Here is a 27,764-nt window from a genome sequence, read left to right as displayed (position 1 = left end):
GTTCAAATGGGCAGGAATGCCCAGGCCGCACCTCCCTGTTGTTGACTATTTATCCACCACTGAGCTTGGGCCTCCTGCTGAACCTCTGTGGAGAGCTACAGCTCTGATGAATGGACATGGGGCCACTGGTACCAGAGGCCCAGTCTCAGTGTCCTTTCCCCCCCACCACACCGTGGGGGCCTCCCCTGACCCCAGGCCCCTGGAAAGTAGTAGTGTTAATTAAATGTTCCCTGAATCTTCTCTTGATTGGGGGTGAGCTGGGCCAGGGAAAAGTCATGCTTCAACTCCCCCCACCCCCACTGTGTCTCCAGGTCCTTGCCATGAGTTCCGACTTCCTGCTGGTCCCTGCTTTGCTCCTGGCTCTGTCCCTGACCACCCTTGGGCTGGCCCTCATACTGTTTATTGTAACTCAGACGTGGGTAAGTCTGGGTAGACCTCAGAGAAGCCTCCGACGCAGGGACTCACAGTGAGGTTCCAGAAGGGTGGATAAAGCCCCTTGAGGTGGTTGAACCTGGATGGTAGCTGCTCTGCAAACCCTTTTTTCCCAAGAGTCTTGGGGACAGGGAAAATCTTGAATGTTTGAACCCCAAGGGGTCCCCTGACACATTTCTCCCACGCTTAGTCCTTGTGGCTTAATTCCTGGGTCTTCTCACTGAGACCATGAGGCATTATGAGTTCAAGTAACCAGGGCTCCCTGCTCACCTCTTCCCTGTACCCACCTCCCAACCAAAATACAAGCCCCTACCTTGTTCTGACTGAGGGAATAGGGTGGGTCTTTGAGATCCAAAAGCTAATGATGCGATACTAAGGCCCAGCCCCTCACCCCATAAATGCTCCTCAGTCCCAGTGTCCCTCTCTCTTTCCCCCCCTCACAGGCAATCAACATTCTGAAAGGGGTCCTGAAACTCTGGGTCATGAAAGTACCCAAATATAAAGAGCAATGTGGTTGTATCTATCTACACACCCACCAAGAACAGTGCTGGTGACATCCATGGGGAGAAGTTTTCTTCTATCTCAGGTCAGCCAGCCTGTCCCCACCCTGCGTGGACTCCTCATCCTCAGACTTCTGGCTCTGTCCCAGCCCTGGAACAAAGTGCCCCTCCCTGGGGCATTCTTCCACCAAATACTCCCAACCTCAGGATACTGTGCTCCTGATTTCAGCCAACCACAGCAAATTCTGTCCCTGACCCATAATGCCCTGGATCTTTGGGACTGACCACCTGGGGACCACAATCTGTCCCAGCCAAATGACATCTGGTCACACTTTACTGACCATCAGGATATGGCATCCATCCCCTCTAGGCTCTTTGAGGGTTGGGAACCTGCACTGAGTTGTGTAGCCTTGGAAGGGGCTCGGAGAGGAGTATATCAGGAAGGTATCTTGAATATCTACAGGTAAGGATGCCTGGGGCCTTGAGTGTGCCCCTCAGGTATGCCTGCAGCCACAGCTCCACCCTGTTCTTTCTGCTCCCTGTTCCTGTTTGCTGGTCCCTACTTCCTCTCCTGATCTCCTTCCCCTGCTCCTTCTCTGTGTTCTATCCCTTCCCCCGCTGCTGCGCCCTCTTCTCACTCTCTTCTTTCCTCTCTGCTCCCCACTCCGCTTTGTTTCCTCGCTGTTTGCTATTCCCTTTCATGGGTCCCTGGCTCTCCTGCCTATCCTTAGCGTCTGTGGCCCTTCTCTTCCAGGAGCAGAAGCTATGAGGAGAAGTGAGTGGAGGAGTGCCCTGCCCAACCACCCCCAGGTGCCTCCCTGCCACCCCTGCAAAGCCACATACCTGAGTCCCAACCTTGCACAGTGTCCATGGAGGGACCTCTGTTTATCTGAGCACCGGCAAGAAGAACATGAAGCCATGAACTTGGCTGCCTTCCCCGGTGACCTGATATCTGCCATTGAATCTTCCTGTACAACAGCCTCTGGCCTTGGACCCAGACTTCTCTTCAGCCACAGTGGGCTGGGGACGCTTCACCTCCTTCAACATCACAAACAAATCTAAGCCCATCCACCTCCCCCCACCACCCCCTCAAGCCTCCCAAAGACCACCAGCTTCTAACTGTGCTAGGGATCTATCTGGTTTGTGTTGTGTTTCTTGATCTGGGTGCAGAAGACAGGAGTGTGTTCACTTTGTGAAAATTCAATGAGCTGTACACTTATGATATGTCCCCTTTTCCGAACTTGTTACACCTCAATGAAATTGGCCCCTCAAAACAAAACCCCATAAGCTACAAGAATATACTGTACAGCACAGAGAATATAGCCAATATTTTATAATAACTGTAAATGGAGTATAATCAATAAAAATTGTGAATCACTATGTTCCACACCTGAAACTAATATAATATTGTAAGTCAACTATACTTCAATAACAAAATAATAAGTTAAAAAAAAGAAAGGAAAGAAAAAGAAACCCCCACCCTCTTGACATATCTCCCTCGCTCTTTACTTCAATTGCTCCCTCACTCCTGCTCTCTCTCTTTTCACACAATCCCCACATCCCTGACCCTGTTGATTCTCACCCCAAGGCACCCTCTCTTTCCTCATAGCACAGGGACCATGAATCCTGGGCCCAGAGAGGGGACTGGATCCAGAGAGACCTTGGTGTTGGACTCCACCCGTCACATCATGAACCCTCTGCAAATATCTGCTGAGCCACAAATCACCTGGAGTGTAGGTAGCAAGGGAAGGGAAGTCCTTATTCCCATAGCACCCCACCCTCTAGGTCTGCATGACCAAGTTGATGTAAGTAGATCACCAGGCTAGGAAAGTCGGGGTGAAAAGAAGTCAAACTGTGCTTCACAAGATCTTCCCTGTGCCCCACCCCTGACTGGTGACTATTTAGACACATTGAGATGAGTATCCCTGAGGATTCCTGGTGGTCTCCAAACTGGATGGGAGTAGATGGGGTAGGGGGGCCAGAGTCCTGATATGTGTCTTCCAGCTTCAAAGTACGGGGTGGCGCAAGACTGCTCCCACAAATCCAGACCTAGCTTTTGCCCCTCCATGCTGCACAGTGGGGTTGGGGACAAAAGAGGAAACAGGGGAGGCAAGCTGGCCTGTGGGAAGTCTAATGCTTCTGCCACCACTCGCCACCATTACCCACCATTAACTTTGTCTTCTTCCTGGCCTCTGAAGTCCTGTTCTTTCTGTCCCTTGACAAAAATAGCCTCTGCACAGCTACAGACAGCCAGGAGGTGCGTCTGCCCTACTAGATATCAGGAATTAATGAGAAAATATAGTTATTAAGACAGTACTGCACTGGAACAGGTATAGAGAAAGTGACCGACGGAGTAGAACAGAGAGTCCTGAACTTGCCCCACACATATATAGGATTTTAGGATATGACGGAGGTGGCATACCAGATCAGTGGGGAAAAAAGTGTTGCCTATAAGGAAAAAGATGAAACTGGATCCCTACCTATCTCACACTGTATGTGAAAATCAATTTCAAGGAACACATGTAATAAAGATGTTTGGAAGAGTGCTACTTGATTGCTACATTGAGAACAGTGTAATGTAAGTGAATGGATGTGATGACCCCTCTGTAATGCATGTAGAGAAGCGTTAAAGAAAACATGTAATAAAGATGTTTGTAAGAATGCTAAAAAGAAACAAAGAAAATCAACTTCAGATGGATGAAGAACTTAAATGTCAAAAACAAAGCTTGCCACTTTTATCATCTACTAAATTTCCGTATGTACATGGATCTAAATCTGGGTTTTTAAGTTTTCTTCTTTTAGTCTGTTAGTCTATCTATTCATGTGTCAGCATCATATTGTTTAAATTAGAAAAGCTTCATAAAATGTTTGCTGGCAAATGCATTAAACTCCTTGTAGGCTGGTAGGGCTAGTCCCCTCTCATGGCTCTTCTTTTTCAGGGTTTTCCTGGCTATTCTTGCATGTTTTCTTTTCCATATGAACTCTACTATCAACTTGTCCAGCTCCAGATCACAGCTTATAGGTATATTTTGGAGGATCACATTATATTTATAAATTAAAAATAGAGACCTAAGAAGGGGAACTGACATCTTTATGATGTTAATTAATCCTATCCACAAATAAGGAATGCCTTATCCAGTTGTGTAAGTCTACCTTTGAGTCTTTCAGGAGTGTTTTAAACTTTTCCTCATATAAGTTTGCACACCCCTTGCTAAATTTATCCTGAAATATTTTATCATCTTTTTTGTTGTTACCTTAAATGGGGTTTTCTCTTCTATCTGGTTGTTTGTGTATATGAAAACTACTGATTTCTGTATGTTGACTTTATATTCTGCTATGTTATTAAGTTATTTTATTGTTTGAATTTGTTATTGGTTCTCTGGGGGATTTCCAGCTATACTATCATATCATCTATTAATAGAGATATTTTTACATCCCCTTTACCCATTCTTGCATCTATAATTGCTTTGCCTAGTCTAACTGCATTGGTCTAATACCTCTAAGTATTGTACAATGTTGAAAAGGAATGGAGAGAGTGGGCACCTTGCTTTGTTCCTCACCTTAGTGGAAATGCTTTCAATGTTGTCCTATTAAGTTGATAATAACTTTTGGATTGAGGTATACAAATTTGATTATGTTAAGAAGGCATGAGTTGATTTCTGTTTTTGAATGATTTTATCATAATGGGTGCTGAACTTTGTTAAAGGCTTTTAAAATATCTATGGAAATGATCATATGACTTTCTCCTCAGATCTATTAATACGTTGTATTATATTAATACATTACCTATAACAAACCATCCTCGCATTCCAAGAAGGAAACTTACTTACACAGTTATGCTATCTTATTTTCTTAATTTAGTTCTGGATTTGTTTGTTCATATTTTATTTAGGATTTTTGCATTGATATTTATGATTGAAAATGGTCTATGCTTTTCTTTTTGTGTTATCAATGTTATAATTGCTTTAGAAAAATAATGTGGAAGTTTCTCTTCATTTTCTGTTCTTTGTAACAATTTATGTGGCATTGGGATTAACTGGTTTCTAACAGTTTGGTAGAATTCCCCTGTGAAACCATCTGGGCCTGATGCTTTTTTAGGGGGTAGTTCCTTAATAACTTTATTTCTTTTATGGAAATTGATCTGTTAAGCTCAAATGGGGTTGATTTTGGTAAACTGTGTTTCCCTAGAAAATTATCCATTTCCTGTAGGTTTAAAATTTTATCTGTGTATGCCTTTTTATATTTTAACTTTTGGAATCATGCTAACATATTACATTTAAATGCATAAAATTAAGTCAGTATAGATGGGAAAAAACCTAAAATTTAATATAAAGGGAAACAAACTATATTTGAAATAACATGAATAATATAACCATGTTGAATGACAAAATGAACTAGACCATGTAACATTTGAATACAGTACCTTGTATATCCTCATCTAAAGACATAAAAAGGGCAAACAAATCTCAAGCTATACCTTACTACAGTTGTTTTTCACAGTGGTACGGGTGTTGAAATTCTAAAAATACTTTCTGTGTATTGTAGGATTGAGCAAATGAGTAAATATATTGATGATGCTGGAAGCTAGGGTTCTCAATGTTAGAGAAGAGAAATATAAATATAGAAAGGGGGAAGGCTAGAAGGAACCCTATGTTGTGTCGGATTAGAGTTGAAAGTATCGGGGATCCCAGCTCAAAGAGAAGAAACTCCTCCCAATTCCCTGGTCCAACTGACTGCTGATCACCAGGATCCTGTGAGTTTCTGCCCAGAATGAAAAAAACAGTTTTCATCAGATACACCACACTAATACTGGTAGGAATGCTTCCCTCCTGCTGTTCCAGTGACTTGCTGATCTGCACCCTTTCTCCTTCAATGGAGCCAACCTTCACAGTGAGACAATGTGGTGAGGCACCTCCTGTGGATAAAAGGCATGTAAATCCAGACCCTTCTCCCTCCATTTTCCTGCGTGTGATCTTGAACCAGTCAAGGGCGACCCCTCTCTCCATGACTTCTGTTCCTCTCAGGCTCACATCCCCCCATCTCCCAGAGATGCAGGAAGGAGGAAAGTGTGTGAAGTAAACTCTGAAGAAGTCCCAGATGAAGTGACACAGCCAGGAAATTTCAGACTAACAAAACTCTGGGGAAATTTCATGACATTGGAAACACAAAGGATCCAATGTGGAAGGCTGATCCAAACTTGGCAAGGAGGATGACAATTTACAAAGCATAGAAATAATGTAGGCTCCGTGTCATCAGGTATGCCATGAAAAGAAGGCAGTCACTGCTCACACTACTGTTGATAAATTTATTATAAAGAAATAAAACAATTTAATTCTAAAATAAAAATAGAAAGTATCAGGGGAATTCCCTGGCAGTTCAGTGGTTAGGACTTGGCGCTTTCACTGCTGGGGGCCCAGGTTTGATCCCTGGTTGGGGAACTAAGATCCCACAAGCCGTATGGTGTAGCCAAAAAAACCCCCCAAAAAGTATCAGTATGAACACATTTCATATAATTTCATATATATGTATATATAAAATTTCATATGTATATATTTCATATATATATAAGGAAATTTCCTAAGCTCTGCACAATGAGAGGATCTAGAAGCAAGGACATTCCAGTAGCAATGAGTACATCTAGCTCCCAGATCCTGGCTTGGAAATACCATTATCCTAGGGTTGTGAAAGAACAAGATATGCCTGGAGGTGACGTTGGCCGAAATGCCAAGTAAGGGCCTATAAAAATCCTCTCCTCCATAAAAGCAATGAGAATATTGGTAAAAATTGCCACAATCAACTTTATCAGAACTCCGGAAACTGACCAGAGGTTTACAATAATTCAGGAAGCATTTATTGAAGAAAAAGGCTGAATCTCACTAAGAACAGTAAGTTTTGTGGCATTTGAACTTTTCTTGTTCTCATTCTCTTCTTCCCACTTCCACAACAGATTTTAAAATCAACACCCTTGCAATTCTGATGAAAACACAGCAGGCTGGCTAGCAGCCAATGGAGGAAGCAGAACAGCGTAGGAGTTCCTCCAAAGCCCCATTCCCAGAAACTATCTTTATTTGACCTGTATGGCACTTCCCCAGAAAACTCCATTCACAGGACTTGTCTATTTGACCTGACTCAGAATTCACCTGGTGTGAACAGTTTTTCTTGAGGGTGCTCTTCAAAAATAATCAGCAGCAATTGTTTTAACACAGCAGCTGTTTGAGGCAACGATTACAGTTAAGACAATCAACAAGCTGACCAAAACTTAACAGAAAAATCTGAGTAATAAGTTGTTCATATAGGAGGTTTTGAAAAGTTCTGACATATTCCTAGGAATCTAGAAAGCCATAAATATGCATAATGCTGTGTGCGTGCCTAGGATCTCTGGCTGACCTTGAGGCTCTGCACAAGCAGGAAGTAAAGGCTAAGGCAAAGTTGTAAACAGCCTGCCTGAACATTGAAGGCATGCCCCAACATGCCCTCAGAGCTCATCAGCAAAGGCTGGGAGACTTACTAGATCCAAGTGTTTAAAGAAATATCTGTCCAATCATTAGTTGACCACTAAGCTAATAAAGCAGAGACTTCAATGACCATATATGACAAAGAATATAGACTTTACAGAATTAGTTCAAGAAAGTCCCTAAAAAGCCCCCCAAAGAACAACAAAAGCAAACCTTGGGGAGGAGGGGGAATCTGATTTCCAGAGTTGTCGCATTATATCATTTAAGATATTCAGTTTTCAACTAAAATTTATAAGACGTGAAGAAACAATAAAGTATGACCCAAACACAGAAAAATAAAGCAGTCAGTAGACACTGTCCCTGAGGAAGTCCAGATGTTGGAATTAATAGACTATAAATCAACTACTTGGAAGATTTTCAAAGAACTAAAGGAAACCATGTCTAAAGAACTAAATGAAAGTATAAGAATGGTGTTCTAACAAACAGAAACTATCAATAAAGAGATAAAAATTATAAAATAATAGAAATTCTGGAATTGAAAAACACAATAACTGAAATGAAAAATTCATTACAGGGGCTCAACAGTAGATTTGAGCTGGCAGAGGAAAGAATCAGTGAATTTGAAGATAGGCCGACTGAGATTATCCAATCTGAGAAGCAGAAAGAAAACAATAACCAAAATGACTGGAGCCTCAGGGGCCTGTGAAATACCACAAGCATGTCAACGCACACATATTGGGAGTCCTAAAAGGAGAGAGAAAAGAGAAAAGTGAAATAAAGAATATTTGAAGGAATAATGGCTGAAAACCTCCCAAATCTGAAGAAAAAGATTAATCTGTACATCCAAGAAGCTCACTGAACTTCAAATAGGATAAACTCATAGAGATATACATCTAGGCGCATCATAAACAAACCTATAAAAGTGAAAGACAAAGAGAGAATCTTGAAAGTAGTAAGAGAGAAGTGACTTTTCACATACAAAGGATCTTCAGTAGGACTGACAGCTGATTTCTCATCAGAAACCTTGGCAGCCAGAAGGCAGTGGGACAACTTATTCAAAGCACTGAAAGAAAAAGACTGTCAACTAAGAATTCTATATCCTTCAAAACTATATTTCAAAAATGAAGGAAAAGTTAAGACATTCACAGATAAGCAAAAACTTAGATAATTTGTCACTAGCACACTTCTCCTACAAGAAATACTAAGAGAATCCTTCAGGCTGAAATGAAATGACACTAAACAGTAACTCACATACACATGAAGAAATAAAGAGCACCTGTAAAGGTAACTACATAGATAAATATAAAAGACAGTGTGAATGCATTTTTTATTTGTAATGCTTTTTTCCTCCTATCTGATTTAAAAGATAACTGAATTAAGCAATAATTATAAGTCTATATTCATGGACATATGATGTGTAAAGATGTAATTTGTATGACAATAATAGCACAAAGGCAGAGTGAGGGAATAAAGCTATAAAAAGGCAAAGTTTTTTTTAATACTATTGAAATTAAATTGGTTTTAATTAAAATGAGAGTGGTATAAATTAAAATGTTAATTGTAATCCCCAGGGAAACTACAAAGAAAATAATTTTTTAAAAAACATGGAAAAAGAAACAACAAGAGAATTAAAATGGCACACAGGAAAATATCTATTTAACACAAAAGTATGCATTAATGGAGGAATACAGGAACACAAAAGGCATAAGAAATATAGAAAACAAATAGCAAAATTACAAGCATAAATTCTACCTTATCAGTAATTACATTAAATGTAAATTAATTAAACACTCCAATTAATAGGCAGAGATAGGCAAAATAGATGAAAAACATGACATAATTATATGCTGTCTATAGGAGACACACTTTAGATTCAAAGATACAAATAAGTTGAAGGTAAATGAATGGAAAAAGATTTACCATGCAAATAGTAACCCAAAGAAAGCTGGAATGGCTATACTAACATCAGATAAAATAGACTTTAAACAAAAATTTTTACTAGAGATAAAAAAGGACATTTTATACTGATAAAAGGGTCATTTCATCAAGAAGATATAACAATTGTCAACATATATGCTAACAACAAAGCCCCAAATACATGAAACAAAAAAAACAGGCAGAACTGAAGGGAAGAAATAGACAGTTCAATAACAATTGTTGGGACTTCCCTGGTGGCACAGTGGTTAAGAATCTGCCTGCCAATACAGGGGACACAGGTTCAATCCCTGGTCCAGGAAGATCCCACGTGCCATGGAGCAACTAAGCTCGTGCACCACGACTACTGAGCCTGCACTCTAGAGCCCGTGAGCCACAACTACTAAGCACATGCACTGCAACTACTGAAGCCCGTGTGCCTAGAGCCCGTGTTCTGCAACAAGAGAAGCCACTGCAATGAGAAGCCCACGCACCACAATGAAGAGTAGCTCCCGCTCACTGCAACTAGAGAAAGCCCATGCACAGCAACAAAGACCCAATGCAGCCAAAAAAAAAACAATAATTGTTGGAGATTTCAATACTTCACTTTAAATAATGGATAAAACAACTAGACAGAGGATAAACAAGGAAAGAGAAGACCCAAACAACACTATAAACCAACTAGACCTAACAGACATCTATAGAACATTCCATCCTACAACAGCAGCATAAATATTCTTCTCAAGTGTACATAGAACATTCTCGAGGACAGACTATATGTTAAGCCACAAAACAAATCTCAATAATGTAAAAGAGCTGAAACATACAAAGTATGTTCTCTGACCACAACTGAATGAAATTAGAAACCAATAACAGAAGGAAATTTGGGAAATTCACAAATATGTGGAAAGTAAACAACACACTCCTAAATAACCAATGGGTCAAAGAACTCACCATGAAAATTAGAAGGTACTTTGAGATGAATGAAAATGAAGACAACATACAAAAATTGCTTATAGGGAAATTTTAGCTGTAAACATCTACATTTAAAAATAAGAAAGATATCAAATCAATAACCTAATCTACTTAAGAAACTATACAAAAAACAAAAACAAACACCAGAGAAAGCAGAAGGAAAGAAGTAATAAAGATTAGAGTGGAAATAAATGAAGTTGAGAATAGAAAAACAATAGAGAAAATCAATGAAACCAAAAGTTGGTTCTTTGAGAAGATCAACAAAATAAGCAAACTTTTAGACTAAGATTTTATTTAATTAATTAATTTATTTATTTTTTAAACTAAGATTTTAAAAAAGAGAAAACTAATTACTAAAATCAGGAATGAAAGAGACATAACTACTGACCTTAAAGAAATAAAAAGGATTATAAGAGAACACTATGAACAATTCTATGCCAACAAATTAGAAAACCTAGTTGAAATGGACAAATTTCTAGGAAGACACAAACTTCCAAAACTAATTCAAGAAGAAATGGAAAATCTGAATAGACCTACAATAAGTGAAGAGATTGAATTAGTATTTAAAAAAACAAAAGAACTTCCTACAAAGAAGTACCCAGGACCAGATGTCTTCACCAGTGAAGTATGCCGAACATTTAAAATAAAATTAACACTAGGGACTTTCCTGGAGGTCCAGTGGTTAAGACTCCATGTTTCCACTGCAGGGGGTGTGGGTTTGATCCCTGGTCAGGGAATTAAGATCCCACATGCTGCACGGCACAGCAAAAAAATAAAAAAATTTAAAAATTAAAAAATTAAAAATAAACACTAATCTTTCATTAACTCTTCTTACAAATAGAAGAGGAGGGAACACTGTCCATTTCATTCTATGAGGTTACTATCACCCTGATAGCAAAACCAGACAAAGACATCATAAGAAAACTACAGATCAATATCCCTTATGGTTATTGATACCATAACTTTCAACAAAATACTAACTGAATCCCATAGCATATAAAAAGGATTATATGTCAGACCAAGTGGGATCTGGCCGAAGAATGCAAGTGTGACTCAATTTGCATGAAAATCAATTAATGTAATACACCATATTCATAGAATAAAGGACAAAAAGCCGTATCATATCAATAAACATAGAAAAAGCATTTGACAGAGTCCAGCATCCTTCCATGATAAAAACACTTCAACAAATAAAGAATAGAAGGGAACTTCATCAACACTTAGGTAGCAGTTAATAAATGTCAGATGCACTGTTGTAACCACTTTATGTTCATTAAATAATTTAATTCTCACATTAACTCTGTAAGGCAGGAACTATTATTAGCCATATTTTACAGATGGGAAAACTGAGGCACAGAGCATTTAACTAACATTTCTTATGTTCGGAAGCTAATAAGTTGTGGAGCTAGGATTACAATACAGAAATTCTGACTACAGTGTCCATGTTCTTAACCATAGTCAGCTATACTGTCTGTCAGTGAATGTAAAATAATAATAATGATAAGCAAACTTGGTTTCCTAAGAACTAATGATTTGATCTTCATCTATTAGTAAACTTAATTCATAGTACTGTTGACTTATATCAGTGACCATAATTTGTAATACTTGTAAGAATTTTTAATATTAGTACCAATGTTTATTTAAGTTGCTAAAGCTGGGTCAATATTGATATTTAATTGTAATTTAATTCATAAAACTGGTGATGTTTATTTATATAAGTAAACATAATTTGTAACATTGTAAAAACCTTGTCAAATTAGTTATAAAACTTGATGGCGTTGGTAATGGTGATTCAATTTCTTTTTTTTTTCCAATTTCTATTTGTAACTAAAACCTGATTCATAACTGTGGTACTCATAACTTATACTAGTAAACATAACTTTAGTATTAGTAATTATTTATGATATCAATTGGATGTTAACCATATTAATAATGATTTCTGTTAGTAACTGTAGGATAGCTCAAAACATAGGTACTCATAATTTATATTAGTGATCTTAATTTGTAACATTGGCAGTAATTTGTAACAGTACTTTACAATGTTTGTACTAATAGTTTAATTTCTTTTAGTAATTATAACTTACTTCACAACATAGGCACTAATCATTTATATTGATGACCTTAATTTGTAACACTGTAATAAACTGTAATCTTAGTTGTAATATTTGATGATATTAGTAATGGTAATACAATTTTTATTATTAAGTATAATATAATTCAAAACAGGGACTTATAATTTATATTAGAGCATAATTTATAATATTGATAATAATTTGTAATAATAGTTATAATCTTCAATGATACTAGTAATAATTACTCAAATTCTATTAGGAACTATAATTCATAACATTGGCACTCACAATTTTTTATCAATAACAGTAATTTGTAATACTGGTTATAATTTATAATATTAGTGATTATATTTGTGGTAAAAGTAGCCAACAATCCAATTTTCTATTTGTATACAATCTAATTTTTAACATTGCTACTGATAATTTTTATTGGCAATCCTAATTTGAAACACTATTAACATTTCTATCAGGAGGAATATTTGGTAACGTTAGTAACAATGACTTGATTTGTATATGTAACATAATCTGATGTGCATCATTTTTTTTGTCTTTATTGAATTTGTTACAATATTGCTTCTGTTTTACGTTTTGGTATTTTGGCCGTGAGGCATGTGGGATCTTAGAATTATGGAACGCTTCACGAATTTGCGTGTCATCCTTGCGCAGGGGCCACGCTGATCTTCTCTGTATTGTTCCAATTTTAGTATATGTGCTGCCGAAGTGAGCACCATAATCTGAATCATTACATTAATTCTGTTAATTTACATTAGAAATCAGTTTTTTAATACTGGTGAGAATAGATACTATAACAGGATCAATGATTTAATCACACTTGTAACTACACAGTAAATTCCTGGTAGTAATAAACCGTATCACGAAGCAACGTCACCCTCCATGTGCATGTGCCGGCTGCACTCTCTGATAGCATACCACTGGTAATACAGCCATTGGCCATACTATTGCAATAGGCATGATGCTTTTCCCTCCAGCTCACTCCCTTTCCCCAGACTCACCATCTCTTTGTGATTGGGGTAGAAGGTCTGATCGATTAGAGGGAATTCCTCTGTCCCCAGTTTCTTGTGCAGTCGAACCATCTGAGCGAACTATGAGAGGCAGGAGACACGGGTCAGCAAGTCCCTTTACCTGGAGGGAGTCTCCAAGCTGGGACTCCAAGCTTCCAAACTTCCTCCGTTCCCCCAGATCACAGTGGTTTCAAGCTCCCGCATGCATGTATGAGCTGTTCTCTCTGCCAGTAGCACCCTTCTGTCACTTACCACCCAGGGCTTGTCACAGAAGTTGTAGACAGAATGCAAAGAGTTAACGCTGGGGATTCCGGCATACTGCAGCCCAATGACCAAACTGCGGTAGTCTCCATTCCGTGCCATGCTGAAGGCATGCTGGCGGATCAGCACGAAGTCTGGTTTCAGAGACCTGGGGTGGCAAGGGTAGAGTGTAGATGGTCCTCCCAGAAGCTCCCCACCACCTTTGTCAAGTCTTGAAATCTCCACAGCTCCTAGAAACTACACAGTGGTTTCTCACCTCAGCCACATACACAAGCTGTTCCCTCCACCACATGTGCCCTTCCTACCCTTTCTTCATCTGATGGCCCTCTTAAGCCTTTCCTGCCTGCTCCTCTCCTCACCAAGGTGAGCTTGCAACTTGCCCGCTCAGCTCTCACAGCTCCCAGTCACAATCTCTCAGACTACTTCTGTCCACGAAGGATGCTGCCCAGAATAAATTCCAGCCTCAGGGCCTCTACATGGGCTATTCCCTCTGCCTGAAACGCTTCCTCCCTAGATTTCTACATGCCCCACTCCTCCACCTCCTTCAAGTCTTTCCTCAAATGTCTCTCACACTACTGGTCTACCCCCAACCAAACTGCAGACCCTTCCCCAATCCCTTCACCAATCCCCTATATCCCTTTGCTGATATTTTTTCCGAGCACTTTGACATTTCCTTCTTTATTTGTTTATTGTGTGTATCCCACAGTAGAATGTAAGCTTCACGAGAGCAGAGGGTGTTTTTTTTTGTTTTTTGGGGTATTTTTTGTTTGTTTTTTTTGCGGTACGCGGTCCTCTCACTGTTGCGGCCTCTCCCGTTGCGGAGCACAGGCTCCGGACGCGCAGGCTCAGCGGCCATGGCTCACGGGCCCAGCCGCTCCGCGGCATGTGGGATCTTCCCAGACTGGGGCACGAACCCGTGTCCCCTGCATCGGCAGGCAGACTCTCAACCACTGCGCCAACAGGGAAGCCCCAAGCAGAGGGTTTTTATTTTGTCTTTTTTGGGGTCTGTTTTGTTCACTGCCAGGACCTCAGTATGTACAACAGCTCCTGGCACACAGTAGATACTGGATAAATATTTGTTGAATGTAAAATGCTGAGAGCAGCACCTGGCATGCAGTAGATGCTCAAGAAATGTTTGTTGAATTAATATTTGGTTGGCCAAAAAGTTCGTTTGGATTTTTCTGTAAGATGTTATGGAAGAACACGAACGAACTTTTTGGCCAATCCAATAACTGAAAAGTTTGGCTTGTGGTCTTCTGGGATCCTTGGCTCTTCTCCACAAGAGAAACTATCTCCTTACATTCTGTGCCTAAGTCCTTTTTCTAAAAATTGGAATATAATTGGCACGTTGTATGTCAATTATTCTATAAGTTTAAGGTGTATAACATGTTGATTTGATACATTTATATATTATAATATGATTGCCATTGTAGCATTAGTTAGTACCTCTACCATGTCACATAATTATTTCTTTTTTCATGGTGGGAATAATTAAGATCTGGTCTTTTAGCAGGTTTGCTGATTATGATACAATATTGTTGTCTGTATCCACCGTACTGTGGATTAGATCTCTAGGATTTATTTATCTACCAGTTGCAAGTTTGTACTCTTAAACAACATCTCTCCTATTCTTCCACCCCACCCCCCAGCCTCTGGCAATCACCTTTCTACTCTCTGTCTCTATTAGTTTGGCTCTTTCAGATTCCACATATAAGTGATAGCATACAGTATTCCTCTTTCTCTGTCTGATTTATCTCACTTAGCATAATGTCCTCAAGATCCATCCATGTTGTCACAAATGGCAGGATTTCCTTCTTTCTCATGGCTGAATAACATCCCATTGTGTGTGTGTGTGTGTGTGTGTGTGTGTGTGTGTATCACTTCTTTAGCCATTCATCTGTTGATGGATACTTAGGTTGGCTATTGCAATGTGCCTAAGTTCTTGCTCACAGAAGGATGGGAGGGGAGGTGGGGACTCTCCCTCAGCTCTAAGGGAGCCCTTATGCCTCCCCCATAATACCAAGGTAACCTATTTACACTCACCGCACAACCTTCACCCCATTCCGAAGAACTTCCATGTCCACAGAGAATCCACCATTGGCATGAGCCACGAGGTTGAGATCAGAGAATTCAGCCTGGGAAGGAAAAAAAATCAGGGATTCACTCACATCACACAAAAAAGACCACTCAGTTTGCAGTCTGGACAGTTGACCCCCATGTCCACCTGCCCCAACTAACCTGTTCTACTTTAATGTCAATTTCTCCATGGATCTTTTTCCCTTTGAAGTATTTCACCCTGAAAAGGAAAAGCAGAGCACATCCGTCAATGCTCCAATCTCAGGAAGACGAAACCCAGGCTGGTCCTTTGACCCCTTTGCCCCTCCAGTGCCACTAGAGAAACTATAATGTGATTTATAATTGTTGAAACACTTTGAAAAACCTAACAGTTCTTTGTGAACAATGAAGTCTGTTGTAATCCTTGTGGAGGTATGTAAATGTCAAAGGAGATTGCAAACTATAAAACAAGTTCTTAAAACACAGAGAGCAGGCATTTCCCAAAGTATGGTCTGCTTGTCACACTGCTATCTGAAAAGCTTTGCAAAACAAGGAGTGCTTTGTAAAGTGTAACATACTTTGAAATTGCATGGAGGTTTGTAAATGGTAAAGAACCTTAGGGGGTATATATATATGGAGTGTGCCCAGGTATGTGTCAGCACCTATGTCTGCTTGTGTGGCCTGAAGCATCTCTCTGCTCTCTAGCCCTTTCCCAAGGAAGAACACATTCACCACGTGTGGTTGTGCACTGAGAGGGACACAGCAGCCATGAGTGGGCAGCTGCATTAGAAAAGGAGGAGCAGATTGAGGGGTGCAGGCTGGTGGGGGTTCTACAGAAGCCAGAGTCAGCCATGATGAGGGTGAGGAGGAATGCAGCTGAGGATGAGGGGAAGCCACAGGATTGGAGAGGCGTAGGAACAGCAGTAGATACATCACGAACTGCTAAGTCACTGTCCCAGGGCCCATTCCCATATGGGCTTCTCTCCCAGGCCCAGGATTCCTTCCTGACAGACTTCTCCACAGACAGAAGCTCATCCCCAATCAGGTTTCCCGTAGAAGAAGGCTGAGGGGAGGAGCCACTCCTGGGATTGCCTACATGCACACAATCAGGATCTCTGATATACACAGCACAACCGGCCCTAGTGATTTCACTGACATACCCCTAAGACCCCAAGCACAGCTATTTTCTCCTCTCTCTCCCTCTTCCCTCCTACCCCCTACTCCATCACTGACACTGTCCCCTCACAGATGTTGGAAGAGAATCTCTTAGACCTGTGCATTTTTCATTTAGAAAATGATGATGATCATATGATATCACTTATATGTGGAATCTAAAAAAAATAGTACAAATGAACTTATTTACAAAACAGAAATAGACTCACAGATGTAGAAAACAAACTTATAGTTACCAGGGGGAAAGGGGGGAGGGATAAATTGGGAATTTGGGATTGACATAGACACGCTACTATATATAAAATAGATAACTAGTAAGGACCTACTGTATAGCACAAGGAACGCTACTCAGTACTCTGTAATGACCTATATGGGAAAAGAATCTAAAAAAGAGTGGATATATGTATATGTATAACTGACTCACTTTCCTGTACACCTGAAACAAACACAACATTGTAAATCAACTATACTCCAATAAAAAATTTTTTTAAAAAAATTTAAAAATTAGATGAATGGAAAAATAAATAAATAAATAAATAAAAGTGATATATATATATATCACTTTTTGACCATATATGTAGTGGATACTGTGGTGTTCTGCTCAGATCTCCTCTTCAGGGCCAATGCACCCTGAATATCAGCTGTTGAAAGATCACAGCTGTGTCCCCTTGGGAATTGTCTTCTGTCACAGGGAACTTCCTTGGCCAAGGTTATACTTACCTACTGGCAGCCCATGGCTGATATCTGGTCTGTGAGTGAGTACAAAGGCCAGCCTCTTTGCCTCAATATAGGCTGACTCTGAAGGACCATCCTAGCTCTAGAGCTCCCCCTTAGGATCAGCTGAGGCCTTGGATGCAACCGCATTGGGGACCCACTTCTCCCTCTGCTCAACCTTGCCCTCCTTACAGGTGCTGATTCCAAAGGCACTCCTCGATAAGCCTGTGCGTGCAATTCTCTGTCTCAAAATCTGTTTTCAGAGACCCCAACCTAAAACAGTGGGCCAGAGAAGTCCAACTACAAAGAAGACTCTACTGCCTTTCTGGAGCCAGGCCACCCAGCAGCCAGCAGGCAATAACGAAGCATCATTTGTGGGGGTGGAGCACAATAGTCCCTGATGTGCTGTAGCAACACAAAGCGCCCTGTGACATGTCTGCGCTGTGGTGCAAGCAGGATGCCACTTGAACCATATGATCTGGCAAACCCTATGATACTGGAGATGTCTGTAGTGAGAAAAGATGCAGTGTGGAGTTGATTCTCCTGAGTGGGAGAATTATAGTGCAGGCCTATGGGGTTTTGAAGCAGAAGTAACTTTAACTGATGGTGGACTGTAATGAGATTCTAGTGGAAGGGAATGCACTAGCTGGTGAAATATTCCTGGTACTAGAGAGGTGTGAGGGAAATGGTAACCAGACTTGGGTGACTATTCGCTAAACACCCTTGATTAGCTGAAGAAAGATATGACATGCTCAGTGTGAATAATCACCAATTCAAAGCAAAATGTAAAAGGCAGAAGACCTCCTTGGCTGTACTTTTTTTTTTGTTTTTGGCGGTACGCGGGCCTCTCACTGTTGTGGCCTCTCCCGTTGCGGAGCAACAGGCTCCGGACGCGCAGGCTCAGCGGCCATGGCTCACGGGCCCAGCCGCTCCGCGGCATGTGGGATCCTCCCGGACCGGGGCACGAACCCGTGTCCCCTGCATCGGCAGACGGACTCTCAACCACTGCGCCACCAGGGAAGCCCCTCCTTGGCTGTACTTAAGGAAACCCCAATCTTCTGCAACCAGAGGGCAGACAGAGGAGAAGATCAGACTTAGGACTTAACTGTAAGTGTAGTCGAACTTCAGAGAAGGTTGAATTCTCAGGCCCAGTACATCTCCTATGCCATGCTCAGGGCCCTAAAAGGACAGGAGTGGAGCCCTGAGATTGTGATGGGGATATCTGGGAAGATGCGTGTAACACCTTGAACTTACAGATTCACCTGAACCCACTGGGTCTGCTGGAGTAGCCCATTCTTTGTTAGAATACAGAAACTTCCCTTTGCTTGAAAACAATGCAGAGGCCTCGAACGAAGCATGTGTCTTATAAAATAATTCTTACCCCTTTCAGAATCAACTTCCCTTCCCCTCTCGGCAACCAGATCAATAACCAGGGTCAAATCCTAGCACAACCTGACTGGAGAGGTTCTAAGCTTGCAAAGGAAGGAAAGGAATGATACACAGAAACTGAAGAATCTGGCTAACATGTATCAGCAGGAGCTGGGAAAGCATGCCTGAGACTGGATGCTGAGGACAATGGACCAAGGGAGTGAAGCATGAACTTGGAGCACTCTCCCAGGACGCAGAACTTAAAACCATGGCAACGACTCCAGGAAATGTTGCTGATACAATTTTGGATGACTTGTGGTAGCTTGGAAAAAACAGTGGCCCACACCAAGTGAAGCAGAAATACCAGACTTCCATGGCAGATTGTGGAGGAAAGGATCAAAGGGCTCAGAGGAGCAGATGTGTTAGAGTAGATACACTACTTAAGTCTGGAAAACCAACCAGCTGACTCTATTCTATGGGAGGGCCCAGAGGATATACCCGACTTACAAAGTGAGGAATACGTTGGTGAGAGTGGCACCAGCCATGTTGAGAAGCACAGTGGACATAAGGTCATAAATGAAGTCCTGGCTCAGGTCCTGCTCACAGTGGGTACGTTGGGTCCACAGGTCCACCTAGTGGTCACTTTCCCCAGCTCACAAATACATAATTGGAATGGACATATCTGTAGTTTTCAGAACCCCTACACGAGTTCCTTGGCCTGCCGGGGCAGAGCTATGGTAGTGGGGAAGTTCAAATGGATGCCTCGGAAATTATACCCGCCTCCCCTGATCAAAACTGTAAATCAAAGACAATATTGTATCTATCCTAGGGGTGATGGTGGAAATTAGTGCTCCTCTGAAAGAGCTAAAGGATGCAGGGGTGTTAGTCCCATCATATCTCCACTGAATTAACCAGTTTGGGCCCTGAGGAGGCTGGATGGATCCTAAAGAATGTAGACTACTGCGAGCTCAACCAAGTGGTAGCCTTGATTGAAGCTGCTGTACTGGTCATGCTGTCATTGCTGGAGCAAATTAAAGGATCTCAGGTACAGCAGGTGGGCACTGATTTAGTGAATGACTGCTTTTCTATCCTGATCAGAAGAGAGGATCAGAGACATTTCACACTCATATGGGACTGACCACAATATATATTGATGGTCTTGCCATAGGGCTATGTTATCTTTCTCACCCTATGTCATCATATAGTCCAAGAGGACATGGACCATCTCTACATCCCAGAGAATATCACACTGGACTACTATATCGATTACATCATATTGATTGGCCAAGATGAGCAGGAGATGGTTAGCACATTGCCTTGATAAGACACATGCACTTCAGAGGGTGGGAGATAAACCCTGAAAAGACTCAGGGTCCTGCCACATTAGTGCGATTTTTAGGGATTCAGTGGGCCAAGTTATGCCAGGACAGCCCCTCCAAATAATCGTGCAAAGCATTGCATCTTGCACCTTCCACCATGAGGAAGGCCTCTTCAGGTCCAGAGGAGAGGTCTCTTTAGGTACTGGAGGCAGCGTATTCCACACCTGGAAATGCTGTTCCGATCCATATTTCAGGTAACACATAAGGCTGCCAGCCCTGAGCAGGTCCAGGCTGTGGTGTGAGCAGTCTTGCCACTCAGGGCATATGATCTGGCAGATCCTACAATACTGGATAGTGGGGAAAATGCAGTGTGGAGCTTATGGGATGCCTGAGTGGGAGGCCCCTGGTGTTCTGGAGCAAGGCCATGCCATCTGCAGCAGAGAATTACACAGCTTTTGAGAAACAAATCCTGGTGTAGTACTGGGCCCTGAGAGAGACAGAATGCTTGACCGTGGGGTGCCAAGGACCCACGTATCCTGGTGCCTATTATGAGCTGGGTCCTGCCAGGCCCACCAAGTAATGAAGTCAGATGGGCCCAGGAGCCAGGATCGACCCCAGCAGGACCATGCAAGCTGCCTGAGCAAGTAACCCGGATGCCCGTGTCATCCACACTGTTGTGTTAGTGCCTCCCTCAGCTCACTAAGGCAACACCTTACAACCAGCAGATGAAGGAAGAAAAAGCCTAAGCTTGGTTCACAAATGGGTTGGCTTGGTACGTGGGTGGAAGCCAAAAATGGACAGTGACGATGCTATAGCCCCACTCAGAGTGGTCTTGAAAAACAGTGGCAAAGCTCCCAATGGGCAGAGCTCTGGGCTGTGCACCTGGTCATCTATTTTGTGGGGAAAGAGAAGTGACTCAAGATTCGAATACATATTCACTGATGGGCAGTGGTAAATGGCTTGGCTGATTAGACAGAGGCCTTGAATGAACAATATTGGAAGATCAGGAAAAGGAGGTCTGGGACACCGAAATGTGGGTGGATGTACGGGAGTGGAGATGAAACAGAGTGAGGATTGAAGATCTTTGTATTGTGTGTTAACACCCACCAGATAGCATCCACCCTGGAAGTGGCACTAAGCAGCCAGGTAGACAGAATGACTCAGCCAAATGATGTCAGCCAGCTTCTAGAATCAGCCAGTGCTGGCAGATGGGCACACGTATGAAGTGGCAAGGGTAACATAGACAGAGGCAGCATGTGAGGCCTATGGCATTATTGCTGAATGTCCAACCTGCCAGCACCAGAGACCAATATTGAGTCCCTGACACAGCACCATCCCTCAAGAAGACCAACCGGCCACTCCATGGCGAACTGACTACACTGGGCTCCTTCCACTCGGGAAAGAGTAATGACTGATTTTGACTGGAATATTCTATATACGGGTTTGCCCTTCCTGACTACAGGACCTTAGCCAGCATCCCTGTCCAAGGGCTTACATAATATTTCATCCACCAGTATGGGATCCCGCATAACATTGCATCAAACTGAAGGACACACTTTACAGCAAAGGAGGTGCAAAAGTAAGCCCACGACCATGGAATCAACTGATGACATTATATACCGCACCACCCAGAAGCTGCTGGCCTGATAGAGTGAAAGAACAACCTGGTGTAGCCACAGCTAAGACCTAAGCTTGCAGGTGATACTGTGCAGGAATGGGATACCATCCTCCAAAACACGGTGTACATGCTAAATCTGTTGTTTGTGCTGTGCTCTTTAGAGGTAGAATACACCGGTCTGGGGACTTGGAGGTGAAAGTAGGAGTGGCCCAGCTTACCATCAATTCCAGTGATCCACTTTTGGAATGTGTGCTTCCTGTTCCCTCAGGGTTCTGCAAGGTTAGAGGTCCTGGTTTTCCAAGGGGGAACACTGCTACCAGGGGACACAGCAAGAATCCCATTACCTTCTAAGCTTTGACTGCTACCTGGACACTTCAGGCTTCTCATGCCAACGGCATGGAACACGAGTCACTGTCTTGGCAGGGGCACGTGACCCTAATCATCAGGAGGAGATAAGGCTGCTGTTACACAGTGGGGGCAGGGAGGAATACGTTTGGCCCCCAGGTGATCTGCTTGGGCATCTGTCGGTACTCCTTGCTTAACATTGATGGCAAATGGACGAGTACAGCAGCCACAGCCTGAGGGGATGGCGACCAAGAGCTCAGGGATCCCTCAAGGATGAGGGAATGGATCACTCACCAGATAAGCCACTGAGACCAAGGGGTGGGTGCTAGCCGAGGGTGAGGGGAATCTAGAATGTGAGGTAGAGGAAGGAATGCATCATTTACTTATGCCACATTTATCAACTATGGCAGTGGAGGCTGTAGTTTGTCCAACTAACTGTGCTCTTTCAAGTGTCCCCCAGAAAACAAGATCAATTAGAATCCTGGAAACGCTGTTCCCAGATGGGTGAACTTACTTCTAAAAAGCAAGTGAATCTGAGCAGTCCAGGGGGTAGGCTGTGCGCTCCACCCAGATCTTCACACTCCTCCTTCTTGTCACATCTGTCCCCCAGCTTCTGGGAATACCTGCTGCTGAAGGCTCACAGTGCTGCCCGTCCCTGGGAACTGCCCTCTGCAGCAGGGACTCACCTTCCGCAAGATTATGCCTCCTCCCAGAGGGCAGCCTGCAGCCAATGACTGACTGATGCAGGACTACAAAAGCCTGGCCACCCCATCTCAACGGGGACAACTCTGAAGGGTCATCCCAGCTCCAGAGCTCCCCAGATGATCGGCTGGGACAACTGTTGTGAAGCATCACAGCTCAGCCTTTCCTTCTGCCAAATCCTGCTTCCCCCACTCCTCCCCTGCAACAGGTGTTATTCCCAAGAGCTCTCTCCGATCAATCTGCACACAAATATCAGAGTCTCAGGGTCTGCTTCCAGGAAAGTCTAAGAAAAGAAGCCACAAGAAGAAATATATAACCCACCATATACATATTTACATAATAACCCATCCTATATATGTAATATATATTATATAAGACATATAATGTACAGAAAATTTAATATAGGATGTCTTATATAACATATTGCATATTATATATTATGTGTTACATTACCTAGAATGTGTATAAATATACATATATTAGAATGAAAGTTTCAGTAAATAATTACCTTTAGTATTTGCAATGGAGTCTGATATTTCCTATTCTATTCCATTTCATGAAGGAAAACGTACACATATATATGTATTATATACTATAAACTCATTATATAACAAATGTATTAGAGAATATACATAATATATATGGTATACATTATTGATTACATTTCTTATTGCAGTAACAGTTTCATTAAATAATAATTGCACTTACTATGTGCGATATACTCTCTTACTATTTTCATGTATCGATATTATTATTTATCATAGTTCTACTTTCATTTCATGAAGAAAATGAAATGCTGGTCACAAGCCAAGAGGTGACCCACAGCCGAAAAAAACACTGGACTAAATTATCTGTAAAAAGAGGTGACAAGTCTCAACTGAGTCTGCAACTTTAAACCACACGGGACTCAAGACCCAGGAAGGAATGAGAGTGGTGAGGTTTGGTGGGAAGGGCATCAGACTGTACTTAGGTGTACAATCCATTACAGAGTTTGCACAACTCCTCCTTTATTCCAGGCTGAAATCCCTAAGCTTGCGTGGTTCTGAAGGTCTGCAAGTTGGTGATGCAGAGGTCTCTGTTCCTCACACTGAACCTGGTGTGACAGGCTCTCTCCCTTTGCCCACCCCACCCCACCTATAGCAGACACTAAATAAATGGTTGCTAGGTTGACTGGAAGAAAAGACTGGAGTGGCTGCTGGGATAAAGGAGGGCTTTTGGGATACAGAAGTGGAAGGGAAGAATTGTTCACAGAATTCAGCAGATGCTCAATAGATGCTCGCTAGACACGTTAGAAGAAAAAAGTGGAAAACACTGGAGTTGTGATTATGGAAAGGGGAAGGGTCTTGTCAGTAGTCAGTAGATAATTAATAAATGCTTGATGGAACGAAGGAAAAGGCAGCAAGGGACCTGCCTGGAGGGTCGAAGTGAAGAAGGAAAGTCTAAAGGAGGGTGGTTACCAATATACAGCAGGGGCTTCATTAAGGTTTGTTGACTTCAATAGAGCAAATTTAGCCAGGAAGATGGCATCTGTGTGAGTGGGTGTTAGTGAAGGAATTACAACACGTGTTCAATAAATGCTTTATGGATTGAGGGAGAAGAGAGTGGAGGAGTCTGCTGCAGGGAGGGGAATGTCGTTGTTTGAACGGGACACAGTAAAAGAGTGATAAATGCTTTTTGGATTAATTGGGGGAAAAGGGCAGTTGGGAAGATGGCTACTATGTGGGGGAGGGAACCTAGCCAGAAAATAGTAGGTACACATCATGAGCTTTCGGTTGTGTCGTGTGAAATGCAGGATGGAGATTGTCGAAGGGGGAGTTAGGGCTACAGGAGGGGGAGAAGAGGCACTGAATATGGGGTTCTCAGTAGTATACAGTAAGTGTTCATTAAAAGATTGTTGGGGCTGAGTGGAAGAGAAAGTATGGAGAATACAGCTGGTGGTTGGGATTAGAAGGAAAGGGAACTGAGGAGGGTTCATCCTAGTATATAGTAGTGCTTAGTAAATGCCTCCCATACTCTTAAACATGGAAAGTATGCAATAAATATCTGTAGAATGAATAAATAGAGAGAGCTCTAAATAGAGCCAAAGGCTTCTGGGTAGGGGCTCCTGGGGAGAGGGGTGACTAACCAGTAAAGAGGTGGTACTCAATAAATTCAGGCTGAAAGAGACCCCTGGAGAGAGAGCTCTTGAGACAAGGGAAGGAACTTCCAAGCTTGGCAAGAGGAAGTTGTGAATGGCTCTTATATAGTAGGTGCTCAGTAAGCATTTACTGGCTTAAATAGAAAAAAAGGCCCTTTGGGGTATAGACTTAAGATTGGGAGAGGGAATCCTAGCGATACTGAAGGGAGTGGGAAAAGGGTAACCCTTCCAAATTTGGTTCTAGATTTATTGAAGGAAAGGACCCTGGGGAGAGGCTTTATGATTGGCACAGGTTATCCTAGGAGTTAAGAAGGGGAATCTACTTCCTACGCACGACAGGTACTGCATACGTGCTCACTGGACCCACTGGAAGAAAGGCACTTTGGGGAGGAGGTGTGACTATAGAACACACAGAAGGCACTCCATCAATGCTCACAGGAGCTGTTAGAAGAAAAGGCCTTTGAGGGAAGGTGATTTAGAATCGAGCACCTGGCAGACAATGACTAAATGCTCACTGGATCCATTAAAAGAAAAGGTCTTTGGGGAAGGGGGGTGGCTAGAGATGGGCATATCATCATTGGATCCATTGGAGGAAAAGTCTTTGGGGGAAGGGAAATGGGGATACAGTAACTTGATTTATGTAAGCTTGATTCTCCATTCTTGGGAGGAAAGGCTTTTATGGAGAAGGCACAGAATCAGGCACACAGTGGGTGTGCCACAAATGCTCCAGGAGTGATTTTTTAAAAAGGTCTTTGGAAAGAAAGATTGAAACGGTGCAAGCAGTAAGTGCAGATATATGATCACTATTAATTGGAGGCAAAGGCCTTTATGGGGAAGGTCTAAGGTTGGGTCATGCAGATGGTGCTCAATATATACAGACTGAAGCCACTGGAGGAAAAGGCATTGGGAAAAGGGTCTGGGGTGAGGTAAACAGCAGGCACTCAATAATTGCTTGCTGAATACAATGAAGGAAAGAGCCTTTAGAGAAGGCTCACACCTTTAGATCAGGCAGTTGATAAATGCTAAGTGGGTCCACCAAAGGAAAGGTCTTTGAAGAAGTAGCTTGAGAACAGGGGATAAGGGAGGCACTCAAATGAATGCTTTCTAGATCCGTTGTAGGAAAAGGATTTGGAGCAGAGAGTCTGAAGATGAGCCCCACACAGAAGGTTCAAAAATGCTCATAGAACTCATTTGGGGAAAATATGTTTGAGGAAGGCGCTTGGGGTGGGGCATACACCAGGCACTTAATACATGCTTCCTAGATCCTTTGGAGAAATAGGCTCTTAGAGAGGGGGACTGAGTTGGGGCACACAGAAGGCATTCAATAAAGGCTCACAGGATCCATTAAAGGCAACGCTTTGGGCGAGAATCTGGGATGGGATACACAGCAGGCACTCAATCAGTGTTTAGTGAATAGTTTAAAAGGTTTTTGAGGTAAGGGCTGGGTTGCGGGCACATAGCGCACTCTGGATACATGCTCACAAGATCAGAGAAGGCCTTAGGGCAAGGACCGAGGGGGACAAGACACATATCAAGCTCTCAACGAATGTTCACAAAATTCACGTAAGCCAAAGGCCTTGAGGAAGGGCTCCCACTGAGGCACACTCCAGGTACTTGATAAATGCTCACAAGATCCATTAGAGGACAAGACCTCTGGGCACGGGTTGGGGGTGCAGGGCACATCAGGCTCTTGATTGCTCACAGGATATACTGAAGTCAAGGCTTTTGGGAAGGAGGCACACAGCAGGCGCCCGATAACTGCTCCCTGTATGGATCTAGAAGGTCTGGGTTGGGGGAGGGGGGAGGCAAGGGCGGGGCACACATGAAGCGCTTCGCATAATAATTTAAAGGAAAAGGGTTTGGGCGAGGGGGCCAGGCACAGGGCACACAAGCGGCGCTCGATAATTGCTCATGATGGAATTATCTGGGGACCCAGAACCGCGGGAGGACGTCCGCAGCAGTGGCTTACCAGTCGGTGTGGGGCTCGTCGATTACCAGCAGCACCCTGGCGGCAGCGCCCCCACGGCCTGCGCCCCCAGAGCCGCCGCCCACTTGCTCGCTGAAGGTGGCGGCCGCGGCCGCCGTGGTCTGCTTGACCGCATTGGACAGCGACGAGAAGAAGCCACCGCCCCCAGAGGACCCGGGGCTAGGGGCAGCCGGAGAGGCCACGGGGGCTGCCGATGAGGCCCTCTCAGCAGTGGCGGTCGCAGGACCGGGCGTGGCTCCCGGGCTGGGGGCAGCGGGCGGCGGCGGGGGCGGCTGCGGGCGCTGCAGGTCTGTCATGTACCCATTTGGCAGATTGGCCATGAAGTTGCTGTCCGACAGGCGGCGCCGCAGGTAGTTCATGGCTGCGACGCGGGGCAGGGGGTCCTAGGAGCAGTCTGGTCAGGACCGCGGGGGCGGACCGCGCGGGGCCCAGGAGCACAGCTGTGCTCTCAGGCACGACGCGACTCTTCCGCTGCCCGCTGCAGACTGAGGCAGCGCTGAGTCGCCGCCGCCGCCGCAGCGCGGATGGTCGCGCCTGTGACCCCCTCTTTCGCGCCCCGCGTGGTGCAGTCTGGCTGGGCCGGTGGCGGCGCGGACGCGACCAAGGCGACTGGGAAGGGGAGTTTGCGGAGGAGCGGCGAGTGACGTCAGCGCGCCTTCAGGGCTGGGGTGGCGGTGGCGCGCGCCGGCAGGCGGGGGCGAAGGCACTGTCCGTG

At 43.3% G+C, this 27,764-nt stretch overlaps 1 protein-coding gene and 1 non-coding gene across 3 annotated transcripts in view; both read right to left on the bottom strand.

Moving 5' to 3' along the window:
• The window catches only part of SYN1 (synapsin I), a 43,722-nt gene extending 16,186 nt beyond the window's left edge, over positions 1-27,536 (bottom strand). The window contains exons 1-5 of one of the 2 annotated variants that reach the window (XM_024749598.1): positions 27,032-27,536; positions 15,870-15,927; positions 15,675-15,766; positions 13,623-13,779; positions 13,362-13,451 (exon numbers count right to left, since the gene is read on the bottom strand). In XM_024749598.1, coding sequence (XP_024605366.1) covers positions 13,362-13,451; positions 13,623-13,779; positions 15,675-15,766; positions 15,870-15,927; positions 27,032-27,408 — 774 coding nt within the window. In that variant the 5' untranslated portion in view covers positions 27,409-27,536. The remainder of the gene's footprint in view (positions 1-13,361; positions 13,452-13,622; positions 13,780-15,674; positions 15,767-15,869; positions 15,928-27,031) is intronic. The other variant, XM_024749597.1, reaches the window with a different exon arrangement.
• On the bottom strand, positions 12,970-13,076 carry LOC112402602 (U6 spliceosomal RNA). Its single transcript, XR_003003736.1, has one exon. It is a non-coding gene; the product is annotated as a U6 spliceosomal RNA (small nuclear RNA).
• Positions 27,537-27,764: the final 228 nt, after the last annotated feature.

The sequence above is a fragment of the Neophocaena asiaeorientalis genome, unplaced genomic scaffold (assembly GCF_003031525.2).
Source record: "Neophocaena asiaeorientalis asiaeorientalis breed wild unplaced genomic scaffold, Neophocaena_asiaeorientalis_V1.1 scaffold1052, whole genome shotgun sequence".
NCBI lineage: Eukaryota > Metazoa > Chordata > Mammalia > Artiodactyla > Phocoenidae > Neophocaena > Neophocaena asiaeorientalis.
Note: the sequence above shows the minus strand (reverse complement) of the source record. Positions and strands in the feature narration are given on the sequence as shown.